The sequence below is a fragment of the Schistocerca gregaria genome, chromosome 9 (genome assembly GCF_023897955.1).
Source record: "Schistocerca gregaria isolate iqSchGreg1 chromosome 9, iqSchGreg1.2, whole genome shotgun sequence".
Lineage (NCBI taxonomy): Eukaryota > Metazoa > Arthropoda > Insecta > Orthoptera > Acrididae > Schistocerca > Schistocerca gregaria.
This window is the reverse complement of record NC_064928.1, coordinates 245,316,008-245,336,842: the sequence shown is the minus strand read 5'-3', so window position 1 is coordinate 245,336,842 and position 20,835 is coordinate 245,316,008. Positions and strand designations below refer to the sequence as shown.

General features: G+C 40.8%; 1 protein-coding gene across 4 annotated transcripts in view; it reads left to right on the top strand.

Annotated features, from left to right (window-relative positions):
• Positions 1-19,404, top strand: part of LOC126291658 (G-protein coupled receptor moody-like) — a 467,186-nt gene extending 447,782 nt beyond the window's left edge. For all 4 annotated transcript variants that reach the window (XM_049985232.1, XM_049985233.1, XM_049985234.1 and 1 more), the window contains one exon: positions 12,515-19,404. In XM_049985232.1, the coding sequence (XP_049841189.1) occupies positions 12,515-12,627 (113 nt within the window). In that variant the 3' untranslated portion in view covers positions 12,628-19,404. The remainder of the gene's footprint in view (positions 1-12,514) is intronic.
• The last annotated feature ends 1,431 nt before the right edge of the window (positions 19,405-20,835 follow it).

The following is a 20,835-nucleotide window of genomic DNA, read 5'->3' as shown; positions in this document are numbered from 1 at the left end:
GCTCAGTGGGTCCATCATCAGGTTTAATTTGTCGTAATACACCATTTATTGTTTCTCTTAAATGAGGTGAAATGCGTATTCCTGTCATAAAAAGGTTTAATGTTTGGTTATGAATTTCGTAAGTCAAACGCGGAAAATATGTGCGAAATAGTGGAAAAAGTGAACAGTGTAAACTTAACACATAATCCAAGAAATCCGTTTTTAACTTTTAGCACCATCGTACATTCTTTCGTATGATGGATGATTTATTATGGTGCTAAAAAGATAAAAACGGTTTTCGTGGATTATTTGGTAAGTTTACACACTGTTCACTTTTTCCACTATTTCGCACATATTTTCCGCGTTTGACTTACGAAATTCATGAACTAACATCAAACCTTCTCGTGACAGGAGTATGCATTTCACCTCATTCAAAAGCTAAAACAAATCGTGTATTAAGACAAATTAAACGTGGTGATGGCCGCACAGACTCCGAAATTTCAACAAAACATAAAAAATTGTGACTGAAGGCGTTTTTTGATTCATACTTCCAAGATACATATATAGTTTTAGTGGCACGGTATAATCATGGGATAATAACCGAACCCTTTCTTTGTGGTTGCTTCAGGGAGAGAATCTAATACAATCCAATAGTGACGATGCAGGGAAGTCATCAGCTTGTGACGTGTTCCTCTCGATGTCGCTACGCTCTTCTCTTCCACGTGCAGCATCTTTCCTAGAGAGAATGAGACCTTCATTACAATTTTTCGATCTCTGTTCAGAGTCTATGTTTACTGCTGGGAAATAGTTACAATAAAAAACAGAACTCGGTTAATTCAGAAACTGGTTGTTTTGAGTTGTTTTTAACAGCCTGGTTAAACTGAAGACGAAAAAAGGCGATATAACCGAAAGCTGGTTGTTTCAGCGACAACCGCCGTCGCTAGTTGACACTTTGACAATTGACGCCGGACTCCGAATGCCGCACTTTGTCAGCCTGTTTCTGAAGCAGGAGGAGGAGGAGGAGGAGGGGGGGAGGAGGAGAAGGAGAAGATGATTAGTGTTCGAAGTCCCGACGTCATTAGAGACGGAGCACAAGCTCGGATTAGGGAAGGATGGAGAGGGAAATCGGCCGTGCCTTTTCGAAGGAACCATCCCGGCATTTGCCTTAAGAAATCTAGAGAAATCACGGACAACCCAAAACAGGATGGCCGGACGCGAGTTTGAACCGTCGTCCTCCCGAATGCGAGTCCACAGAGTGCTAACCGCTGCGCCACTTCGCTTGATAAACACGTCTCTGCTCACAAGGGAACCTCCCCATCGCACCCCTCTCAGATTTAGTTATAAGTTGGCACAGTGGATAGGCCTTGAAAAACTGAACACAGATCAATCGAGAAAACAGGAAGAAGTTGTGTGGAACTATTGAAAAAATGAGCAAAATATACAAACTGAGAAGTCCAAGCGAAAGATAGGAAACATCAACGATGTTAGCTTCTCACGCTAACCACGGGACCGCGGCGCTCCTGCAGTCACATTGTCCTACATGTTACCTATCTTTCGCATGGACTACTCAGTTTGTATATTTTGCTTATTTTTCAATAGTTCCACACAACTTCTTCCTGTTTTCTCGATTGATCTGTGTTCAGTTTTTCAAGGCCTATCCACTGTGCCAACTTATAACTAATTCTGATGGGGAGGTTCCCTTGTCAGAGCAACAAGCAGACGAGGATCTCGCCGGAGGATCATTAGCTCGAGTGCTCGGCGCCTACTGTTTTTTCCCTTCCAGTGCGCCCACATTCTTGTTCGCACAGCTTCTGGGGGCGTTAGTCTGCAGGAAGGAGAAGCTACGACTGCCGACCGACTGTTCGTTCTCCTAACGGTAGCAGCAGCTGGTATTTCGCGGACAAATACACAGGCGGAGGTTGGGAGGGGGGGGGGGGGGGGGGGAGAGGAGGAGAAAACTCCCCCGCGTGTAGGGCAGCGACTCTGAGCGACGGCACCAGTTTTCCACTCGGAGGACGCAGCCTGCAGTCTGCTGCCGCCTCCTCTGCATAGAGAGCGCCGCTGTGTTTTATGGCGCCTGCTCTGCTTTAACCTGCTAGCTACTGCCAGGGAGGGGGCCCTTACACCCGGACCGGCTCGCACGAAATGCTACAGAATAGCTGAGAGAGAGAGAGAGAATGGTGGGCGGGAGGGGCGAGGGCGAGAGGGAAATTAAGTGGAAGACGAGAGAAAGACAAAAAAAGATACCTCCTCCGTAACGAATTTTACTGCGTTACACCCGGTTAGCAGTGGTACGCGTGCTGGGGTCCTACTGGCGAAGGGTCCCCCCCTCGAGAGAGGAACAGTTGGGAAGTTATCTGCAAGCGGTTCCATCAAGCCCCTCCCAAGCACTTCCACATCTACACCTTCATAACCTGCGAATCACTGCGAAACGCGTTGTACATCGTACGCTCATTAATCGGGCATTCTTCCCGTTCCCATCACGTATAGAAAGTGTGAAGAATGGTTGTCTGAATGCTTTCGTACGTGCTGTGATTAATCCAGTCTAGTCCTGACGATCACTATGGGATCGATATGCAGGGGACAGCTGTAATTCTATAGTCGTCATTTAAAATGCTTCTTGAAACTTTGTAACAAGGGTTTCACGTGATAGTTGTAAAGTGGCATCATTTTGAGTCACATTACAACTACCACTCCGGAAAGAAGACCCTTTAATAGTATAAGCATCGAGACAGGAAACCATTAACGATACTGACATCGGCTAGGGATCTTAATTTGTAGCAGAATATCTGCACGTTGGGCGATAGAGAAGCGGACGGAGACGGGGGCTCGCAGGAGAACGGGAAAGACACAAGCGTGGCAGGCAGGCCCGAGAGCTGAGGACAACAGCGGCCGTAAGCTACTCTGGAAACCCCAGGCGGGTGGACCGCGGCTTAGCGGGAGCCACGTGGCCGAGGACAAGGAGAAGGCACAAGGGCTCGCTCACTAAACGCGTGGCGGCCTCTAGGTGGTTGTCTCAACGGCCGGAGCGGAAGCTTCTGGAACAGTCTGCAAACTTCTAGAAGCTTCGGTCGGTTGCAACAGTGAGATCAGTCGGCGCTCGGAAACCAACGCATTCCAGCAACATGATATCAAAAAAATGGTTCAAATGGCTCTGAGCACTATGGGACTCAACTGCTGTGGTCATCAGTCTCCTAGAACTTAGAACTACTTAAACCTAACTAACCTAAGGACATCACACACATCCATGCCCGGGGCAGGATTCGAACCTGCGACCGTAGCAGTCGCACGGTTCCGGACTGCGCGCCTAGAACCGCGAGACCACCGCGGCCGGCGCCAATATATCACAGGACAGTGCCAGACAGTGGTTACCAAATATGAATAGAACTAAAATGTTGCTCGTACTGTGTAATCGTGTATAGAGTACATTGCAGAAGAGTAAAGCATTTAACACTACTGAATGTATCATTTCATAGCTAGTACTTTCCTTTGTCATTTTATTATCTCCTTATTTATGTATTTCCTGTTTGCAACCACCTGATGGAGGCAGTGTTTGTAGGTCAGCACATCTGAACATTCTAGCGTATACTGAGGATATGGTCAGAAACCAACCAGATTTGCATACGACTAGTTAACGTCACATATAGAGCAAAGGATAAGCTTACCCTTCTGGACAACGTATAAGTGTCCGGGCAACAAATTAGCGTTATAAAATTCGTTGTGCAAAATTTCACTTACACGTTCGGCTCGCAGGCTTACCCATCAGCAGAAAAGAGCCAAACAGAAGCGGTAGCTTACATAGTTTGCGTCTTCAACTGTCTGCCAGTTGAGTTCTTTCACAATCTCCGTGACACACACTACAGGTAACACAATCATGTGACCATTCGTGCTCCTCTTCTTTGTATACGTAAAATAGCCGCTGTCAGTCCTGTCTGCTATGGGCCCCACACACTTCAGCATTATTCGAGGGTGGCTCGCATGAGCGCTTTGTAAGCAAAATTAATATCTTTCGTAGCCTGACTGCATTTCTCTAGTAGTCTATCAATGAGTCGATGTCTGGCACTTGTTTTACCTACGGCTGAGCCTATGTGATCTTTCCATTTCAGATCGCTGCAAATTCTTACACCAAAGTAGTAGTGTAGGTCACCTGGTTCTGGAAGTGAATCATTGATACTACTGTCATAGGATATTACGTTTATCATTTCGTGAAATGCAGGGTATTACTGTACAATTTTACATTTCTGATGATTTAACGAAAGTTGCCAAGCATTACACGACTTTGAAATCTTACCGAGATATGACTGGATATTTGAGCAACTTTTTTACACTGTACACCATTACAGATAGCTGCGTCATCTGCGAATAGTTTGTGATTACTCTTAGGATTGTCTCTAAGGTCATGAATATACATTATGAACAGGAACGGTCCCAACATACTTCTGTTGGACATTCACAAATTTCGCTTGATACCCCACACGAACGTACGTTTGATAGTAACCGTAGGTATGATACTGAGTCACATGCTGTTTAGAAATTGAGACACACTGCACCTAAGTTGCTGCCTTGATCCACGAGTTTCAGTTTGTCATGTGAGAAAAGTTCGAATTGGGTTCCACGTGATGGTTGTTTTCGGAAACCGTGCTGTTATAATGGAGCAGGTCGTTTCTGTCATTCTGTTCGAGATACCGTGTCATGTTTGAGCTCAGAATATGTTCTAAGAGCCTACAACAAATTGATGCAAAAGATACTGTTTTGTGGATCACTTCTCCTACTCTTCTTGTAGACAAGCGTGACGTGTGCTTTCTTCCAACTACTAAGCACGGTTCTTTGCTCGACAGATAAGTGTGAACTGTGGAGCTGCTATGCAGATGTAGGTGAAGGCGAGCGCCAGTGATGAGATTACTCTCATTTGCTTATGGCTGGGGAAGGCTTTTGTAGCACGTGTTTCACAGCAATGGAGAACTGAAAGTGGTTGGACGACTTCGCAAGCAGACTCATGCCACTTGTGACACAGCACTTCTGCACTTCTCCCTTATTTACTGTACTTCTTTACGTTTTATTCTGTTAAAAGCATTCTGGGCATGACGAGCAATGTCAGTCGACACGCCAAAGAACTTTTTCTCCTTCTAGCAGCAGTATATAGTAGGTCGATGAACCAACTAAAGATACCAAGTGACTGGAAAAAAGCGTAGCTAACGTCTGCTTGCGACAGGACATCTATATCTCCGACGTTAATCTGTTGCAGAATTATGGAACATGTTTTATGTACGAGTATTGTAACTCAGAGAGAACTCAACACGTCGCTCTTAACGCAAGAAAATCGATAGACTTCTCACGTGACACACTAAAAGCTTTGGATGAAGGCACTCAGATAGGCGCAGTATTCCCTGATTTCCGAAAAGCATTTGAGTCACTACCGCACCTGCGCTCATTGTCAAAAGTATGGTCATATGTGGTATCAACTGAAATTGGTGGAGGACTGAGGACGTTTTGGTAGGGAGGACACAGAAAGTTATCTCGGATGGAGAGTCGTCATCAGATGTAAGGATAACTTCATGTGTGTTCTAGGGGTGGGTGTTGGGACGCTTTGAGTTCGTATTATATATTAATGACGTTTCAGACAATATTAATAGTACCCTCAGGCTTTATGCAGATGATGCAGTTATCTATAATGAAGTACATATCAAAGAAGCTGCATAAATATTCAGTCAGATCTTGATCACGTTTCAAATAGGTGCAAAGGTTGGCAATTTGCTTTAACTGTTCAGAAATGTGAAACTGTGCTCTCACAAAACGAAAAAAACGTAGTGTCTTATGACTATACTGACAATGAATCATTCTTGGAATGTCTCATCTCGTACAAATACCTAGGTGTAACACTGTTGGGACATGAAATGGAATGATCACGTAGGTTCAGCCGTGGGTAGAATACTGGGGAAGTGCAATCCGTCTACAAAGGAGATTTGTTATGAACAATCCGAACGAATTCAAAAGTAATAGCAGTTTACATGGCTACAACACTAGGAGAAAGGATGATCTTCACTGCTCAATGTTAAATCTAACTTTGGCTCAGAAGGCGGTAAATTATGCTGCCACAAAAGTCTTGGGTCAGTTACCTAATAGCATCAAAAGTCTGGTAGATAGGCATTTAGCATTTAAAAGGAAATTAAAAGAATTTTTAAAAGGCTACTCCTTCTACTCATTAGATGAATTTTTGGATATAGTAAGTGGCTAATTTCCCCAACCCCCACAAAAAATTAAAAATATTAAGTGTCATGTAATATTTTTGTAATGTAATATTATGTATAGACACCTTTTATTAACCTGACACGTTACACATCATTATGAAGTGTGATATTCATGATCTATGGAATAAGTACTAATCTAATCTATTGCTTATACATCACTCGTGCGACCGATACTAGAATGTTGCTCACGTGTGTGGGACCCATGCGAACTTGGACTAATGGGGAAAACTGAATTTATACAGAGAAGGGAGGCACGAATGGTCACAGGTTTGCTTGCCTGTGGAGAGCGTTACAGTGACGCTGAAGAAACTAGCAAATTCTTGAAGATGGACTTCAACTGCCCTGAGAAAGTCTAGTAACAAAACTTCAAGAACTGGCTTTAAATGATGAATCTAGCTATGTACCACAATCCCCTACTTATCGTCCAGACATGGACCACGAAGATAAATTAGAACAATCACTGCACGCACAGAAGACTTCTGTCATTCTTCCCGCACTCCATACGTGAACGGAACGGGAAGAAACCCTAATAACTGGTACAATGGGATGTACGCCCTGCCACGCACCTCACGTTGTTTGCAGGATACAGATACAGATGTAGATGTATGGGGAAAATGTTTTTGCCTCTGCTGACATGAAAATGTGCGGGCGACCCTGTATTGACAAATGTCAAAAAATGTTGGTCCCACAATACGTTTACCGGAAACAGTACACCGAACACCAACTTTCTCATTTTGTAGTGGACACTAGAATATCGTTAGAATATTGTGTGAGGACTACACGCCACGTAATGCCTGGTAGTCTGCAAATTAACTTGGCTCGATAAACGAAACCGTGCCTAGTCTGACATGGAACACTGCATCGGGTCTATCTGCCATCCAACAACGCCTGTCGAGAAGCCAGCTGCGATAATGGATACGTTTCGGTTTGTCTGCTTCCTCTACTTGTTGCACACAATTGTAACGCGCTAAGGTTTCAATTTTGATTCATAAATAACTTTACGATGTGTACTTACCAGATTGTTGGGATACGTTGTGCACCGGTACCGGTGGCAGTCATTCTCCTTTCAAAATCGGCAATGGCTTTTGGAGTCTTAGCGGAAAGTTGCCTCTTTTGACACTTTTTTATTAGGTTCCTTTCTTCTCTATTGCCTGTTCAGCACTGACTTTGTAATTGATTTTAAACTAGCTTAACAGTGAGCCGGACACTTCAAACTTTCAACCTAATTCAGAAGTGGATGACAATGCAATATTATCTCGCTGTCTTGTCTGGTTTGTGGCAAAGGGTACAAATGTAGCATTGCTATTTACCACCTTTTCCTGTTCAATACGCGAACGGTTCGCAGGAAGAGTCATCGTGTGAGCTAAAATCTTTCTAATATTTACCTTCAAGACATTTTCGCGGGTTATACGCGGGAGGAAGCAATATATTGGTTAACTCAGGTGAAGAGTAACCTAATTTAATCTGAAATTTACCATATGCCTCTGCTGCAATATCAAAATATTTGAAATCGACACACAAATGGCTCTGAGCACTATGGGACTTAACTTCTGAGGTCATCAGTCCCCTAGAACTTAGAACTACTTAAACCTAACTGACCTAAGGACATCACACACATCCATGCCCGAGGCAGGATTCGAACCTGCGACCGTAGCGGTCGAGCGGTTCCAGACTGAAGCGCCTAGAACCGCACGGCCGCACCGGTTGGCAATCTACTCACACACAAACACACACACCCACACACACAACTAAAAAGTAGACAATGATTATTTAAATAAAATTTCTTTGATGTAATACATTTTTAAACTGAACTAAAAAGTGTAATATAATTTCTCCTATCCCCACACAGATTTCTAACCCTGTAGTGACAGTCTGAAAATTTTTATTTGTGATTTTTTTAAATGGCTATGACAATACTTACAACATTTCTACTCCTTTTTAAAAAAAACGTTATGTTAAAAAGTTCTTTATTTAAATAATTAATTCGTTTTGCATCTGAAACCTAAACTGTTTTCGGGGGTATTGGCATTCGTAAGTTTTTCTACAAACATTTGACGTGTTTCTTCAAGTAATTCAAAACGAATTTAGGGTTTAAGCACAGTTTTCTCTTCCTGGATTGAATATGGCACCTTACACAACAGTAAACTACGATAAAATGTGTATTGCTCTGACCCGTAACATATGACGAACGGCAGCTGTGAATTAGTAGTAACATACACAACCGTTATACACGCTAGTTGTACAGAGTCCTTCACATATAGTATCTGCTTGTGGTTTCGTTACGGGTTCGGTTTTATGATGCCCTTTATTACTGAATACAGCTATGGCCCTGTAGCATTCCGTTGGAGTAAGAGCGCAATTAACTTCACATGAGTAGATTTCTTACAGTATGTGCAAGACGTTTCTGTTTCCAGTTTCGATGTAAAGATGATTCACTCCAAGAAACGATTGGCTCACTCTCTTGAAAATACGGGCGTATTGTAACTGTTTTATTAAATGAACACACCGCCATTTAACTGTATTGTTGTCTATTTAATTACGACCCAGGTTTCGGCCTTTTATGCCATATTCAGTTGATTGATTTTAAATCATTAACATATATTGCAGGACATCGAGCTCAAAATTGGCCATAAATTACGAGAAATGTTGACTCCCGACGAAATGCCAGATGTAAAATCACCATCTTGTAAAAAGTCAGTAAATAATAATCGGAGCAGGTCATATTTAATAAAAACAAGTTGCTGTGGTCTCACAAAATTTTTTGCGACCTGTCCTTCACGGTAGTCGAATGCAGTCCCTGGATCGGGTGTCGTTTAGTAGCCCTAGCCCGACAGCGGTGCACATCCGACTTAGGGCTATCTGGAAACTTTAGCACGGTTCAACATTACCTACGCTACAATGACCGTGTTATCAGTCATTCTCTTGCATCCGGTATCACATGCGGGGTGTCGGTGCGGTGAACGGGAGCTGAATTGCTATGTTACTCATTAAAACTTTAGAGATAAGAGGCACAAATTTGTAAAACAAGATAACAGTTAAAGAAAACTTTTTTTCGCTGGAATACTAATTTTGGATGACAAATGATTAATAACACACATATGATTTTGTCTTTCCCTTACTTTGCTTTGTGCCTGTTTTTCCACTTCTAACAATCAGATATTACTCCACTCGCCATGATAGCTTCGACCCTACTGAACATAATCCAAGGAGGTACGGAAACTTACTGGTTGGTTGCTTGCTTGCTTTGGGGGAGGGGACCAAACAGCGATGTCAACCACCCATTGGACTAGAACACGATGGGGAAGGAAGTCGGCGGTGTTCTTTCAAAGGAACCATCCTGGCATTTGCCTAAAGAGATTTAGGGAAATCACGGAAAACCTAAATCAAGGTGGCCGGGCGCGGGTTTAAACCGTCGCTTCCCTAATGCAAGTCCAGTGTGATAACCATTGCACCACCACGCTCGGTAGCAAACTTACTACCTAACATTATAAGCAGCAGTACGTCGTAATTGTGTTTGTTCAGAAGTCGCGCAACATTCTGCTAATGCACTGCGTCATTTGTGACCTGGTGACCCGTGTAATACATGCATTGGATGGCAGATAAATTACGGGGTGCAGCCACACAACGTTCCCGACAGCCACCGCACTCTTGTTAGTTGTTCGAACATCCCTCAAATAGTAGTAGTTCAGTTTCGACACCCTGTGCGCCACATTTCTTCCCAGCATCTTGGTGGCATAAATCTTTGAACAGGCATCTCGGCGTTAACCTAATAGCGCCCATATTATTTTTTCGTTAATTTCTTTAATATTCCTTACTTTTACCTTGCTTATTATACGCGTATTAGAAAAGAAGCATTTCAAGTGGAAAAGCAATTTTTACCTTACTGGTTTTCATGTAATCTACTGTACCATCTACTGGGTGTGTAAGTGCAAATATTGTACTTTAATATTTAGTCACTTCAGTGTGTCAACTGTTTTTTCTCTGTACCTAACTCTTCCTGCGAACACGGCACATGATTTAAAACCTGACATTTTCTGCACGGTCGTTATTGCACCACTTACTGGACTACGCCTGTCGGTATAGACTGACCGTTTTGCGTCCACGCTTCAACACCTGACCGGCTTGCCCAAGGAATGGCTTGCTATTGCCACATGTACTTGCAGGTATGAATCAACCTAAAAACATACTACTCCAAATAGCTCTGATTATTACTCTGCACATCCTCTGTACTGTCCTCTGTCACAAGTAAAAATATCTGCACTCATACTGCCATGTCCCTGTATGCTACACTTTTAACAGGAAACCGTACATTTACATTACGTTTTGCTGCCAGTGATTGCTCATTTCTGCAAGGACATTATGTCAGTTTCTGCACAGTAAGGGTAATGTTACACATTATTGTTCTGAAGCAAAGAAACTGAACATGAGTACAAATGACAGATCAAAAAGTAAAATAACAAATTACTTGATGTGATAAACCGCAAAACATTCAATGGGTAGTCGTGCATTACATTTCTTGCATTAGGTAGGTGCTGATGCCTTATTCCAACACAACATCATCTTTTTTGTTCGTGTACTTTCAGAATCAGGTTCTTCGTTCCACCAAACCGAAGTTCATCTCCTACAGTACAGTATGGGATTCATGCAGCCCCATTTGGTGGCTTCATATACTTCGTCAAGTATAACTGCATAATTTCTCTTCGAAAATTTACAAGAGACATAGTTTTCCATTTTTTGCTAGAGTATCCAGGGATTGTGTACTGTGACATCCAATAAGTAACAGAAAACCGTTGAGTACCATTTCCTGTTACAGATATTTATCTTGTACTGATTCACATATTGACTCATTCGATCAAATCCACCGATGTGCTTGTCGTATTCTGTCAGAATGGAGGGTCAAGGAGATGCAAAGGAGCAAGATACTACCCAAATAATGGAGTTGTCACGCCATTTTCACAGAAACAGGTCATTTTCCTTTTGTGTGGCAGAACGTACCTCTTTTTCTTCAGTTCCTTCTTTGGAAGGGGAAAATTTTGGGGGACACTATTTTCTATCGTAGTTCCAGTGCTTCCAAAATAATACCACATTAAAACAGCACTAGGCATAATAGGATGATGGGTAGAATCATCAAAATGCTCTCATTTTTATTTAGCGTTACCTTTATGTAACGCTAAAAATGTAATATGTGTCGTTACGATACAAATAATGTTGCATACATTTAAATAATTAGCATGTGACCGTTGGTGTGCTGGGGAACTATTTGCTGTTCTTGAGCCTGAATGATAAAATAGTTTCATTGTTATATAGAGTATGAATCCATGATTTGATTCTTAAAACTACTAACGTAGGAATGGAAGAACATATGTTCAACAATTCTTAAATAACGATACTAAGATTGTGGAAGATCAAAACTGTCTAAAAAATCAGTAAAAGGCTGTTTCATACTCATCATCATCATCATCATCATCATCATCATCATCATGTGTTCTGCCCTTGGGCAGGTCTTCACATGTAGCTTTCCATGCACTCCCGTCATTTGCTAGACTCTTCATGTTCTCATGATTGTTTCCTTTACTTACATTATCCGCCCTCTCATATCTTCTGCATCTTCCTCTACCATTCACCGTTATCTCCATACTACCCATCAGTAACCAATCTCTTTTCATCCAATGTACAAGCGAACTTTATTTCTTCTTCGTCATTACCTTTAAAATTTCCCAATCTCCCCCTGCCCCCGCCCCCACTCTTCCCAGCTCCTCCTCATTTTTCACTTTGTCTACCCATTTTATCCTTTCCATCGTCCTCCAGACCCACACCTCAAATCCTTCTATTCTTCTTCCTTCCTCTTTCCTCAGTGTCCATGTCTTAGTTCTGTATAATGCCATACTCCATATAAAGCACTCCGCCAGTCTCCTCCTCAGATCCGTGTCCGTTCACCCACATAGAAGCCTCCTATTCTTATTAAATGCCTTCTTGGCAATTTCTGTACGTGTTCTCATCTCCTTATTACATCTGATGCTTCCTTAATTATGCTTCCCAGATATCTGAAAGCATTAACTTGTTCTATATTTTGTTGTTCTAGCTGTATAGTTGTTCTTACTTTTGTTGCACTTATCATTACACATTTTGTATTTTTCTTATTAATTCTCACAGGACTGACTTCATTTTTTTGACATCCCAGCCATGTCACACATAGCATCAACGTAACGCTCGGCACTGACGGGTTAAGAGAGCCCGTTCCCTCTCCCACTGCACAGCTGTTCACCCCCATTGTCCTTTTGTTGCAGACAAGTCCAAGGACGCCATCAGCCGCACCATGGTGTCCCAGGTGAGCATAGCCATGGGGCCCATGGTTCCACACAGGAACGACGAGCTGCCGGAAGTGTTCGAAGAGCCGTGACGTCACACGCCCGCAACAATCGCACCGCGCTCGAGCGACACGTGACCGGGCCGACAATGGGAACCGGCGTTCACCACTCACCGCGTCCCTTCCCAACACACTGAAGCGTGCGGGCGTCCGCTACGAAACCTCAAGTGGACTTAACGTCGGTAGAGAGTCGGACTGTCGAAGAGTTTATCTATTACCAAAGATATAAACGTTTAATACTGGAGCTTCTTATTGATTTCAGATTATTTTCAAAGTGACAATAAAGACAAAGAATGTGATTCTTCAGCTAGGTAGTAAACCACTACCTGCGGACAGTAACAGCAGAATCATTGTACGAAAATTTTCACAGGTTATCTTACCATTTTCCTATAATTCTACGTGCTGTACTGTAATACGGATGTTTCTAATTACTTGCTTTCACTGCGTCAGAGTAGTAGAAAATAGTTCACAACGAAGACAAACCATGCCACACATTTTCGTTGTTACTAAATGTATTGCGTAATCTACACACACTGTCATCCAAGAAATATGTTCTCACTAATATTTGTAATTACTTCGAACGTGTACTTGCTGTGAAAATTGCTCATTGACTTTGTGCATCAAATATACATGTACAGCAAATTCCAAGTGGGAGAAAATCGTGTGTTTGATGGAGCGAAATCAGTAGTATTTCAAGAGGTACCAAAGATGTAAACGTTTACCTTTTTAGAACTGGAACTTCCAAGTGATTGGGTAACTTTACAATAGAAAATCAGTTAGAGAGAGAGAGAGAGAGAGAGAGAGAGAGAGCATTTACATGTTAACAGCTTAAGGCTTCTTCTAGACCAGTGCTGAAGTTTTGACACACCCGCAATTTCATATGAGGTACCGGACTATGATTCCCATTGCGTGTTCTGCCATTCCTTGAGCGTGCTGGAAATTTGTTTACAACAGTGCAGAGAAAGAACTAGTAGTTAAATTCTAGTTCTCTGCTCATATGTCTTCTACGTTTCTACCGGAGGAATACCAGATACACTGTAAATCACAGATGCGAAAAGCTGCAGAGCATACGTCACCTCCTGCTAATTATTTATATTTCGTCATAGATTATACACACGAATTTAAGACTGTATAAAACGTGTCCCTGGTCAAATATCGACGTTTGGCATTTTTGTACAAAAAAAAAAAAAACATTTTGTTCTTGATGAATTAGCAACCAAATATTTTTTGTAAGCAGTGTTCCACAGATTTATAACATTTTAAGAAACCAGCAATTTACTGGTGCAAGGATGTGTTCTTTACTGTCGAGAATACTTTTGATCCGAATGTCACCTACAGTCGACGAAGGCTGTGGGAGTTTGATGCATTGATAACTTCCATCACTGAACGTGATTTTTTGGTCGAAACCAGTCTCAACTAAAAATAAAATATTCTTGAAGCAGCTGTTGCGTGTTTAATAATGACATTTATTTCGAGTATTACTGGGTTGTACATGCAAACACTTCACGTGTTGATGTGATTTAGTTAAGGCTGTTACGTTTTGTTTTTCTAGTTTTTTCCAGGCAATAAAGAAAATAAGCTAAGTGGTCACTCACTAGGTATCAGAATATTCCTTCATGACAGTCTAGACACGAAAGCATCGGATTGATAACAGAGTCACGATATTCGATTTCACGTGGATCATCTCTCAACTGGAGCTTGCGGCAGGTGATAAGATGTTGTATTGTATGGAACTGGGGACCTAGAAACGATGGAGAGGCTTCGTCCCCACCGTACCCCTCAGTGGTTCACAAACCCGCAACAGGCTACAGCAGTCAACTCACCCCACCGCCGCCCCACGCCAAACCCAGGGTTATTGTGCGATTCGACCCCCAGAGAAAACCCCCGGGAACGTCTCACACCAGACGAGCGTAACCCCAATGTTTGCGTAGTAGAGTAATGATAGTGCACGCGTGGAGAAAGTGTATGCGCACCAATCGCAAACATAGTGTAACTGAGGCGGAATAAGCCGAGGCAAATGAAAAACCTCCTTAAAAACCATCCACAGACTGGCCGGCACACCGGACCTCGACGCTAATGGGCCGGGCGGATTCGTGCCGGGGAAGCAGTGCGTTAGACCGCACGGCTAGCCGGGTGGGCGATAAGATGTTAGTCATAAGATAATAAACATACATATTCACTGCTTTAATGCCTTAGAAAACATTTCACAATACAGCAAAGACTAGACCACTCCCATAAAAATGCTACGAATGAACAAAGGATATACTTATAAAATACAAACCGATATTAAAATGTGGAATGCCACTTACACCTCAGTCGAAAATTAAGTACATATTAACATACTTGATAACTGACGTCACGCATTGGCTACTAGCAACTATGTTGCCAGTCAGTGCCATAGGATACATGCACTCCAAAAGTGAACGTATTGCCTTAAATTCTGAGTATTCAGGAAAATTATCCGTACTTATAGATACTACGTGTATCCATTTTGACAACGCAGATATATGTGTAGAGTGACACATTTCGGCAACGTTGCTTATCAGTTTCCTCCAGGATATACATAGACATGACACAGAGCGTACGAATTATTGCTAGGGCATTAAATCTTCGTGGATTTCTTTAAACGCACTGAAACTATAAATATTAATAACTCAATCAATTATCAAGAAATGTGGTAATAAGAAAAATTTACCATTTGGAGGAACAAAACCACGAAAGAGATTGTAAAATTTGTAGCAAACGCTAAGAAAATAATTATTCTGGTTATATACATCTCTTGCAATATCCTGCTGATCTGACAATCTCTGCTTCGATATTTTTGTAGTACACGACATAAGTTTTATAATCTAAAACGGATAAATAATCCTTAAACACGTACACACCGATGGAAATTTTTTCTCCGACAATAACATGCCGGAAGATGCAAAGCACAAAAAGCAGAAAGACCGGGGAATTTCAGTGCTGAAGAACAGAATTCTGCATCCAGATAGTACCAAGACTTCTACTAGAGTCCACAGTAGGATCTTCGATGATATGTTTACTCCAAGAGTCCTCTGGTGGAAGCTTTGGGAATGACTTCACTCTTAATATACTCTGACGCACACATCTTCCAAGAAGCATTTTGAGCTAGTGATAACGTCTGAAAAGACGAAACGTAAAGAGCCAATAAATACAAATTGTGTGAGCACTGACTGGTATAAACTATAGAGACTAAGTTAATGAGTTTTCCAATGTCCTCCCCCCCCCCCCCCCCACCCCGTCCCCCCAACAACAACGGAAGTATCAATCTAATGCCTATCTTTATTTCTTTCCACATTCCAGTTCTCATATCCACTGAAGGCTATAGGCATCATCAGATGATTTATATACTCTACACAACGACTCTTCAAAGTACAAGTACAAAGTTTTACTACTATACAATGTATTCAAACCTTCTAATAATAACTTTACTAAAAGTCTACACTGAAAATGATACTATATGTTTGAATCGAAACTGAAACACACAATCAAAAATAGAATAATTATATTTCTTAGTATACTATCATAATAAACGATATGGGCAGTACTACTGATTAACCATACAAATGTTCTAAAATTACTACTTTTCCATGTTTATTACCTGAAATTACAATGCTGAGAGTTATTTTCCATTACAATTTTATCATATCTTAAAAAAGAATAATATATCCGTAGGAATGTCACACAATACGAATTGGTAATTTTCTGGGACATGGATGACTAAAACAGAATATGCTGTAACAGTGCGAAAGTTCCAGTCACATATACTCGAAGCGACTTCCTACCAAAACTTGTTAGAATAACAAAGATCTTGCACTCAAAACAACAACTACAGTGTTCAAAACATTACTTACAGAAACAGGAGATTCTTAGCAACGACTGTCGCCACTTGAGTTCGAGCGCAGACAAAGGCAATGAAACATAGCCAAGTTACCATTAAAGGGAGAACTCGTTCGCAAAGTTGGCAGCACTAGAGAATATGAGCATCCCAGTCGCCAGATACGTGAGCCCGTTGAGTGCACATGAGAGAGGGAGGCAGGGAGGGAGGGAGAGAGGGAGAGAGAGAGAGAAACAGCTGAGGACGTAAACGTCGCTCCAGAATGAGAAACATCCGCCAGTAGAATGCCCCTGAGGAGTTGAGTGTTCCCCACACAACACATTCCAAGCCTACGCCGCTAAGCGCTTCTGTCATTTCATCAGCATTTGCAGATTACGACTGTGTCATCATATATATTCGTCAGCCAGCAATATAGGAGTAATAATTCTCTGGTAACATCTTTCAGGGTAGAAAAGTAACGGAAATCAAAATTACTTCGTCCCATCATTGTACTCCATATGACAATAACAGTACATGCTAAATCATTCTTTGTGAACAACAGTGTCAGCAATACTCATATCGTATTTGCCGGATTTTCGCTTGACAAAATTCTTGTGTGTGTATCGTGGATGAAAACACCCACACCCGGCAAGAGGTTAGTTGTGATTAATAACAGACACACAATATTCACAATAGTAAGGACAGGAAAACTGCGAAAAAGAAGAGCTACAACAGGTTTCTACCCATAAATCCTTAAAGTTTAGCGTGTACTAATCCTAAACTGTTTTATGATCGCTATAAATTATTGAAAGCCTTTCCAGATCGCTATACCACTATTTATGATATAAATGTAAATTGCTAAAAATATCTAACTTTTGTTTAAAAATGGGAGCACCTGAAACATGCAAAATATCGACAAGAACTGTTGAGACTTTCTAGCCCGATGCTGTTATAGACAAACAGTGGCACAGAATGCGAAATATATTTGTATATTTCGGTTTGTGCAACAGTTTAAAAGTAAAATGTATATGTTTTTCAATTGCTACTGTAGGGAGTGAATGCCATTTATTAAGTGCCTATTTCCTGCTGTTTCATTCTGTGACAGACAGGGACATTTACCATTTCTCAATACAAGATTTTTATTACATGATCTTATTGGTAACTCAGTACAAAGAAAAGTTAACAATTTTTTAAGTTTTATAAATCATCTAACTCCATAAATAACACTCTTTACCTTTGTCTAGTCCGCAACATTGTTACCAAATATTACGGCTGATGTATTATATAACATTGTTCAAAGTTTATTTTCGGATGAAAACAGTTTTATTTAATAAATGTTAGTACCCAATACTTTACCTGCATCTGGCATATAGCAGACCTGTAGATCTGAATGCCTAATGCAGATAAAACTTTTCTGTACATAAATATATTTGTTTATTAACGTATCACTCTACATACTAAATGATTTCCTTTATCTTGCAGTTACCAGTTATTGGCATTAATATGTGTAGTGTGCCTAGATAGTGATATATCTGTCAATTTAATAACATAAATGTGATTGAAAATAAAAGTCGTAATGATAAGTTAAATTCCCTAAAGCACTTTGGGATTTCTTACACAAAGTTAGTTTACACCCACTACCATCATACTTATAATATTCAATATTAGAACTGGTTCATTTTATTACTTTTTCTAACTTTGGTCCATGTCTATAAACAGGACAATATATCATCATAAAAATTATTACCATAACTCTAGAGCATGAAAATAAAAAGTGCAACCGTAAGCTAGAGCTACCACTTTTTTATAAGTACTGAATAATGACAATGAGAATTAAAAAGTCTTCAAAACAAACTTCTGTGTACAGTGTTTCGCCAAAGAAATTTTTCTATGAACAGTGTGTGTGGTGCAAAAGATGATGTTAATACACCGATGTATAGTGAAATTTTGGAAACAAATAGACTACAATACAGTGGAAGGGTATGCCACTAGTTTAGTAACTGTGCCAAACCAGTAAGTGTTGATCACCTGAAGTATATTTTATCACGGCTTTACACTTACAGAATGTATAGAATATTTGTAGCTATATTAGTGGATTCATTCGACAGACAGTTGTGTTATGAGAATAAAAGAGCAGTTTTCGGGTGAAATACGATGCAATATTTCACACTGAAAAATAACTTTGTTTGTTAAGCTACAATACATGACAGGAGAATGTAGTGAGATCACTTTATCTTTTAAAATATAAGTTTCGTAATTTATGTTTAATTTGGAGTTTAGTAATATGTAAATATCTTTGTTTCTCACACAACAGTATTCAGAGGGCAGCAGTGCTTCAGTTTCTTGATTATTCTATGTGATGTTTGTGCACAAAGAGTTAATTTTAGAAAATCTTTGTAAATAGTGTGCAGCATTTATGATTAAATTTAGTTATTGTTATACAAAAGACACTTTCTTTGCTCCAAAATTTGTGGCAATTGTTCTCTCTTTATAAATGCATATAGTTTTCTATAGTAAAATAATTAAATATTGTACAGAAGGCATTGATGAGTTACGTTTTCTTAAGATACATACCACTTCTACCCATCACAATTTACAGTCAGTTTTGTACAATACAAAATCTACTTATGGACATGGAGAACAAATGATTGTTTCTGAATGATTTTTGATGACAACAGTGGAAGTGAGCTTGTGTAGTATTAAAAAGTATTGTTTTTCCTTCTAATATAAAATGACTACTGCACTGATGGTTTATATTTTGTATTAATAGTGTATTTGTTGCTGAAATTTTATATCGACGTTTAGGCAATGAACAAAGTCAAGAAAAATGAATTTTTGTGCTACAGCAAAATGATTTTCTTGTTTTGAAGAGTTACCTGGGGAGATACAGTCGTCGATCTTACGAATCAACTCCAGAAGCAGATGATGAATATTCTCAATGGGGCGGGCTTACTTGCCACGTAACATCGTTAAGGGTCTTACAATACAAGCAGCCACGCAGCAATGGTTTATGATATTCCTAAAGAGTGCAGTGGGAATTCCACTGTTAGTGCAGCGGATAGGTGGAAACAGCACATTGAAAGCCTCCATCACAGGGACGACTTGCCTCATGTCGTGATAGAAAAAGAAACTGGAGTCCACAGTGAAGTAGGGAAGACACAGGGAAGCCAACATTAGAATCAGAATTTAGAAAAGTTTTGGAAGACTAAAGATCGAAGAACGTAGAAGAGGTGATAGATAACATTCCATCAGAATTTCTAAATTCTTTAGGGAAAGTGACAACAAGACGAGTATTCACATTGGCATTTTATTTATTTACTCTTCGAGTTCCGTAGGACCAAACCGAGGAGCAAATTTCACAGCTCATGGAACGTGTCAGTATATGTACATTACCAGGTCACCAGCATTGTGAAGCCTAGTGCAGGGTTGGCTCAGGTGACTGAAAGCATAGGGGAGTTATGTAAGAATTTTACGAAAGAGGATCAGGTAGTGATAGTGGGGAACAGTCTCGATAGGGACAGGGAATATCATGTCAGTGGTGACTTGGTTAAGATAGCTACTCAAACTGGTGGCACTAATGTGCATTTCGTGCAACTGTTTCAGCGTCATGATCGGCCTCACCTTAATGCGGCTGCTAGGAGCGTTAATGTGGGGCTGGGGAGGGCACTGGTGGCGGAGGGCATGGATCACATCTCAGTGGTGCCAGTTGGGTCTATCGGTAGATGGGGTTTCACTAGGCATGGCCTGCACCTCAATAGGTATGCGAAGGGGAGGCTGGCTAAGCTTGTAAGTGACAGTGTAGTGGGTGGTGGTGGTAGTGGTATCACTCATGGAAAAATTCCTATAGTAGTTGGTGTTAGAGCTGCACCTTTTTTAGACTGAAGTCAGCTGATAGGTATACCTGCTTAAAGGAAGTGCCTCTAACTAAGGGCTCACCTCCAGAGGATGTAATGTTTCCAAGTAGAGAAGGAATTAGCATATTTCATCAAAATATAAGAGGTATTAGAGATAAAGTTAGTGAACTGATAATATAAGTTAACTCTGAAATTATTGGTGTATCAGAGCACCACTTAAATAATTTGATAATTCAGAGGCTTCCTTTACCAGGCTACAGATTAGCTGGCTGTTTCTCAATGAGTTCCTTGTGGGGTGGGGGAGTGCTCTGTATGTAAAAAACAGTATTTCATTTGAGTCCATAGACGTGTCACGACACTCCACTGAACAGATATTTGAAAGTTGTGCAGCACTAGTTGAATTTAGTGAAACTAAACTTCTAATTGCTGTTGTTTATAGCTTCCCTAACTCTGACTTCAGAGCATTTTTGCTTAAGTTAGAGAGGGTTCTTGATTCACTTTGTAGGAAGTACCAGAAAGTAGTTCTATGTGGCGACTTCAATATTAATT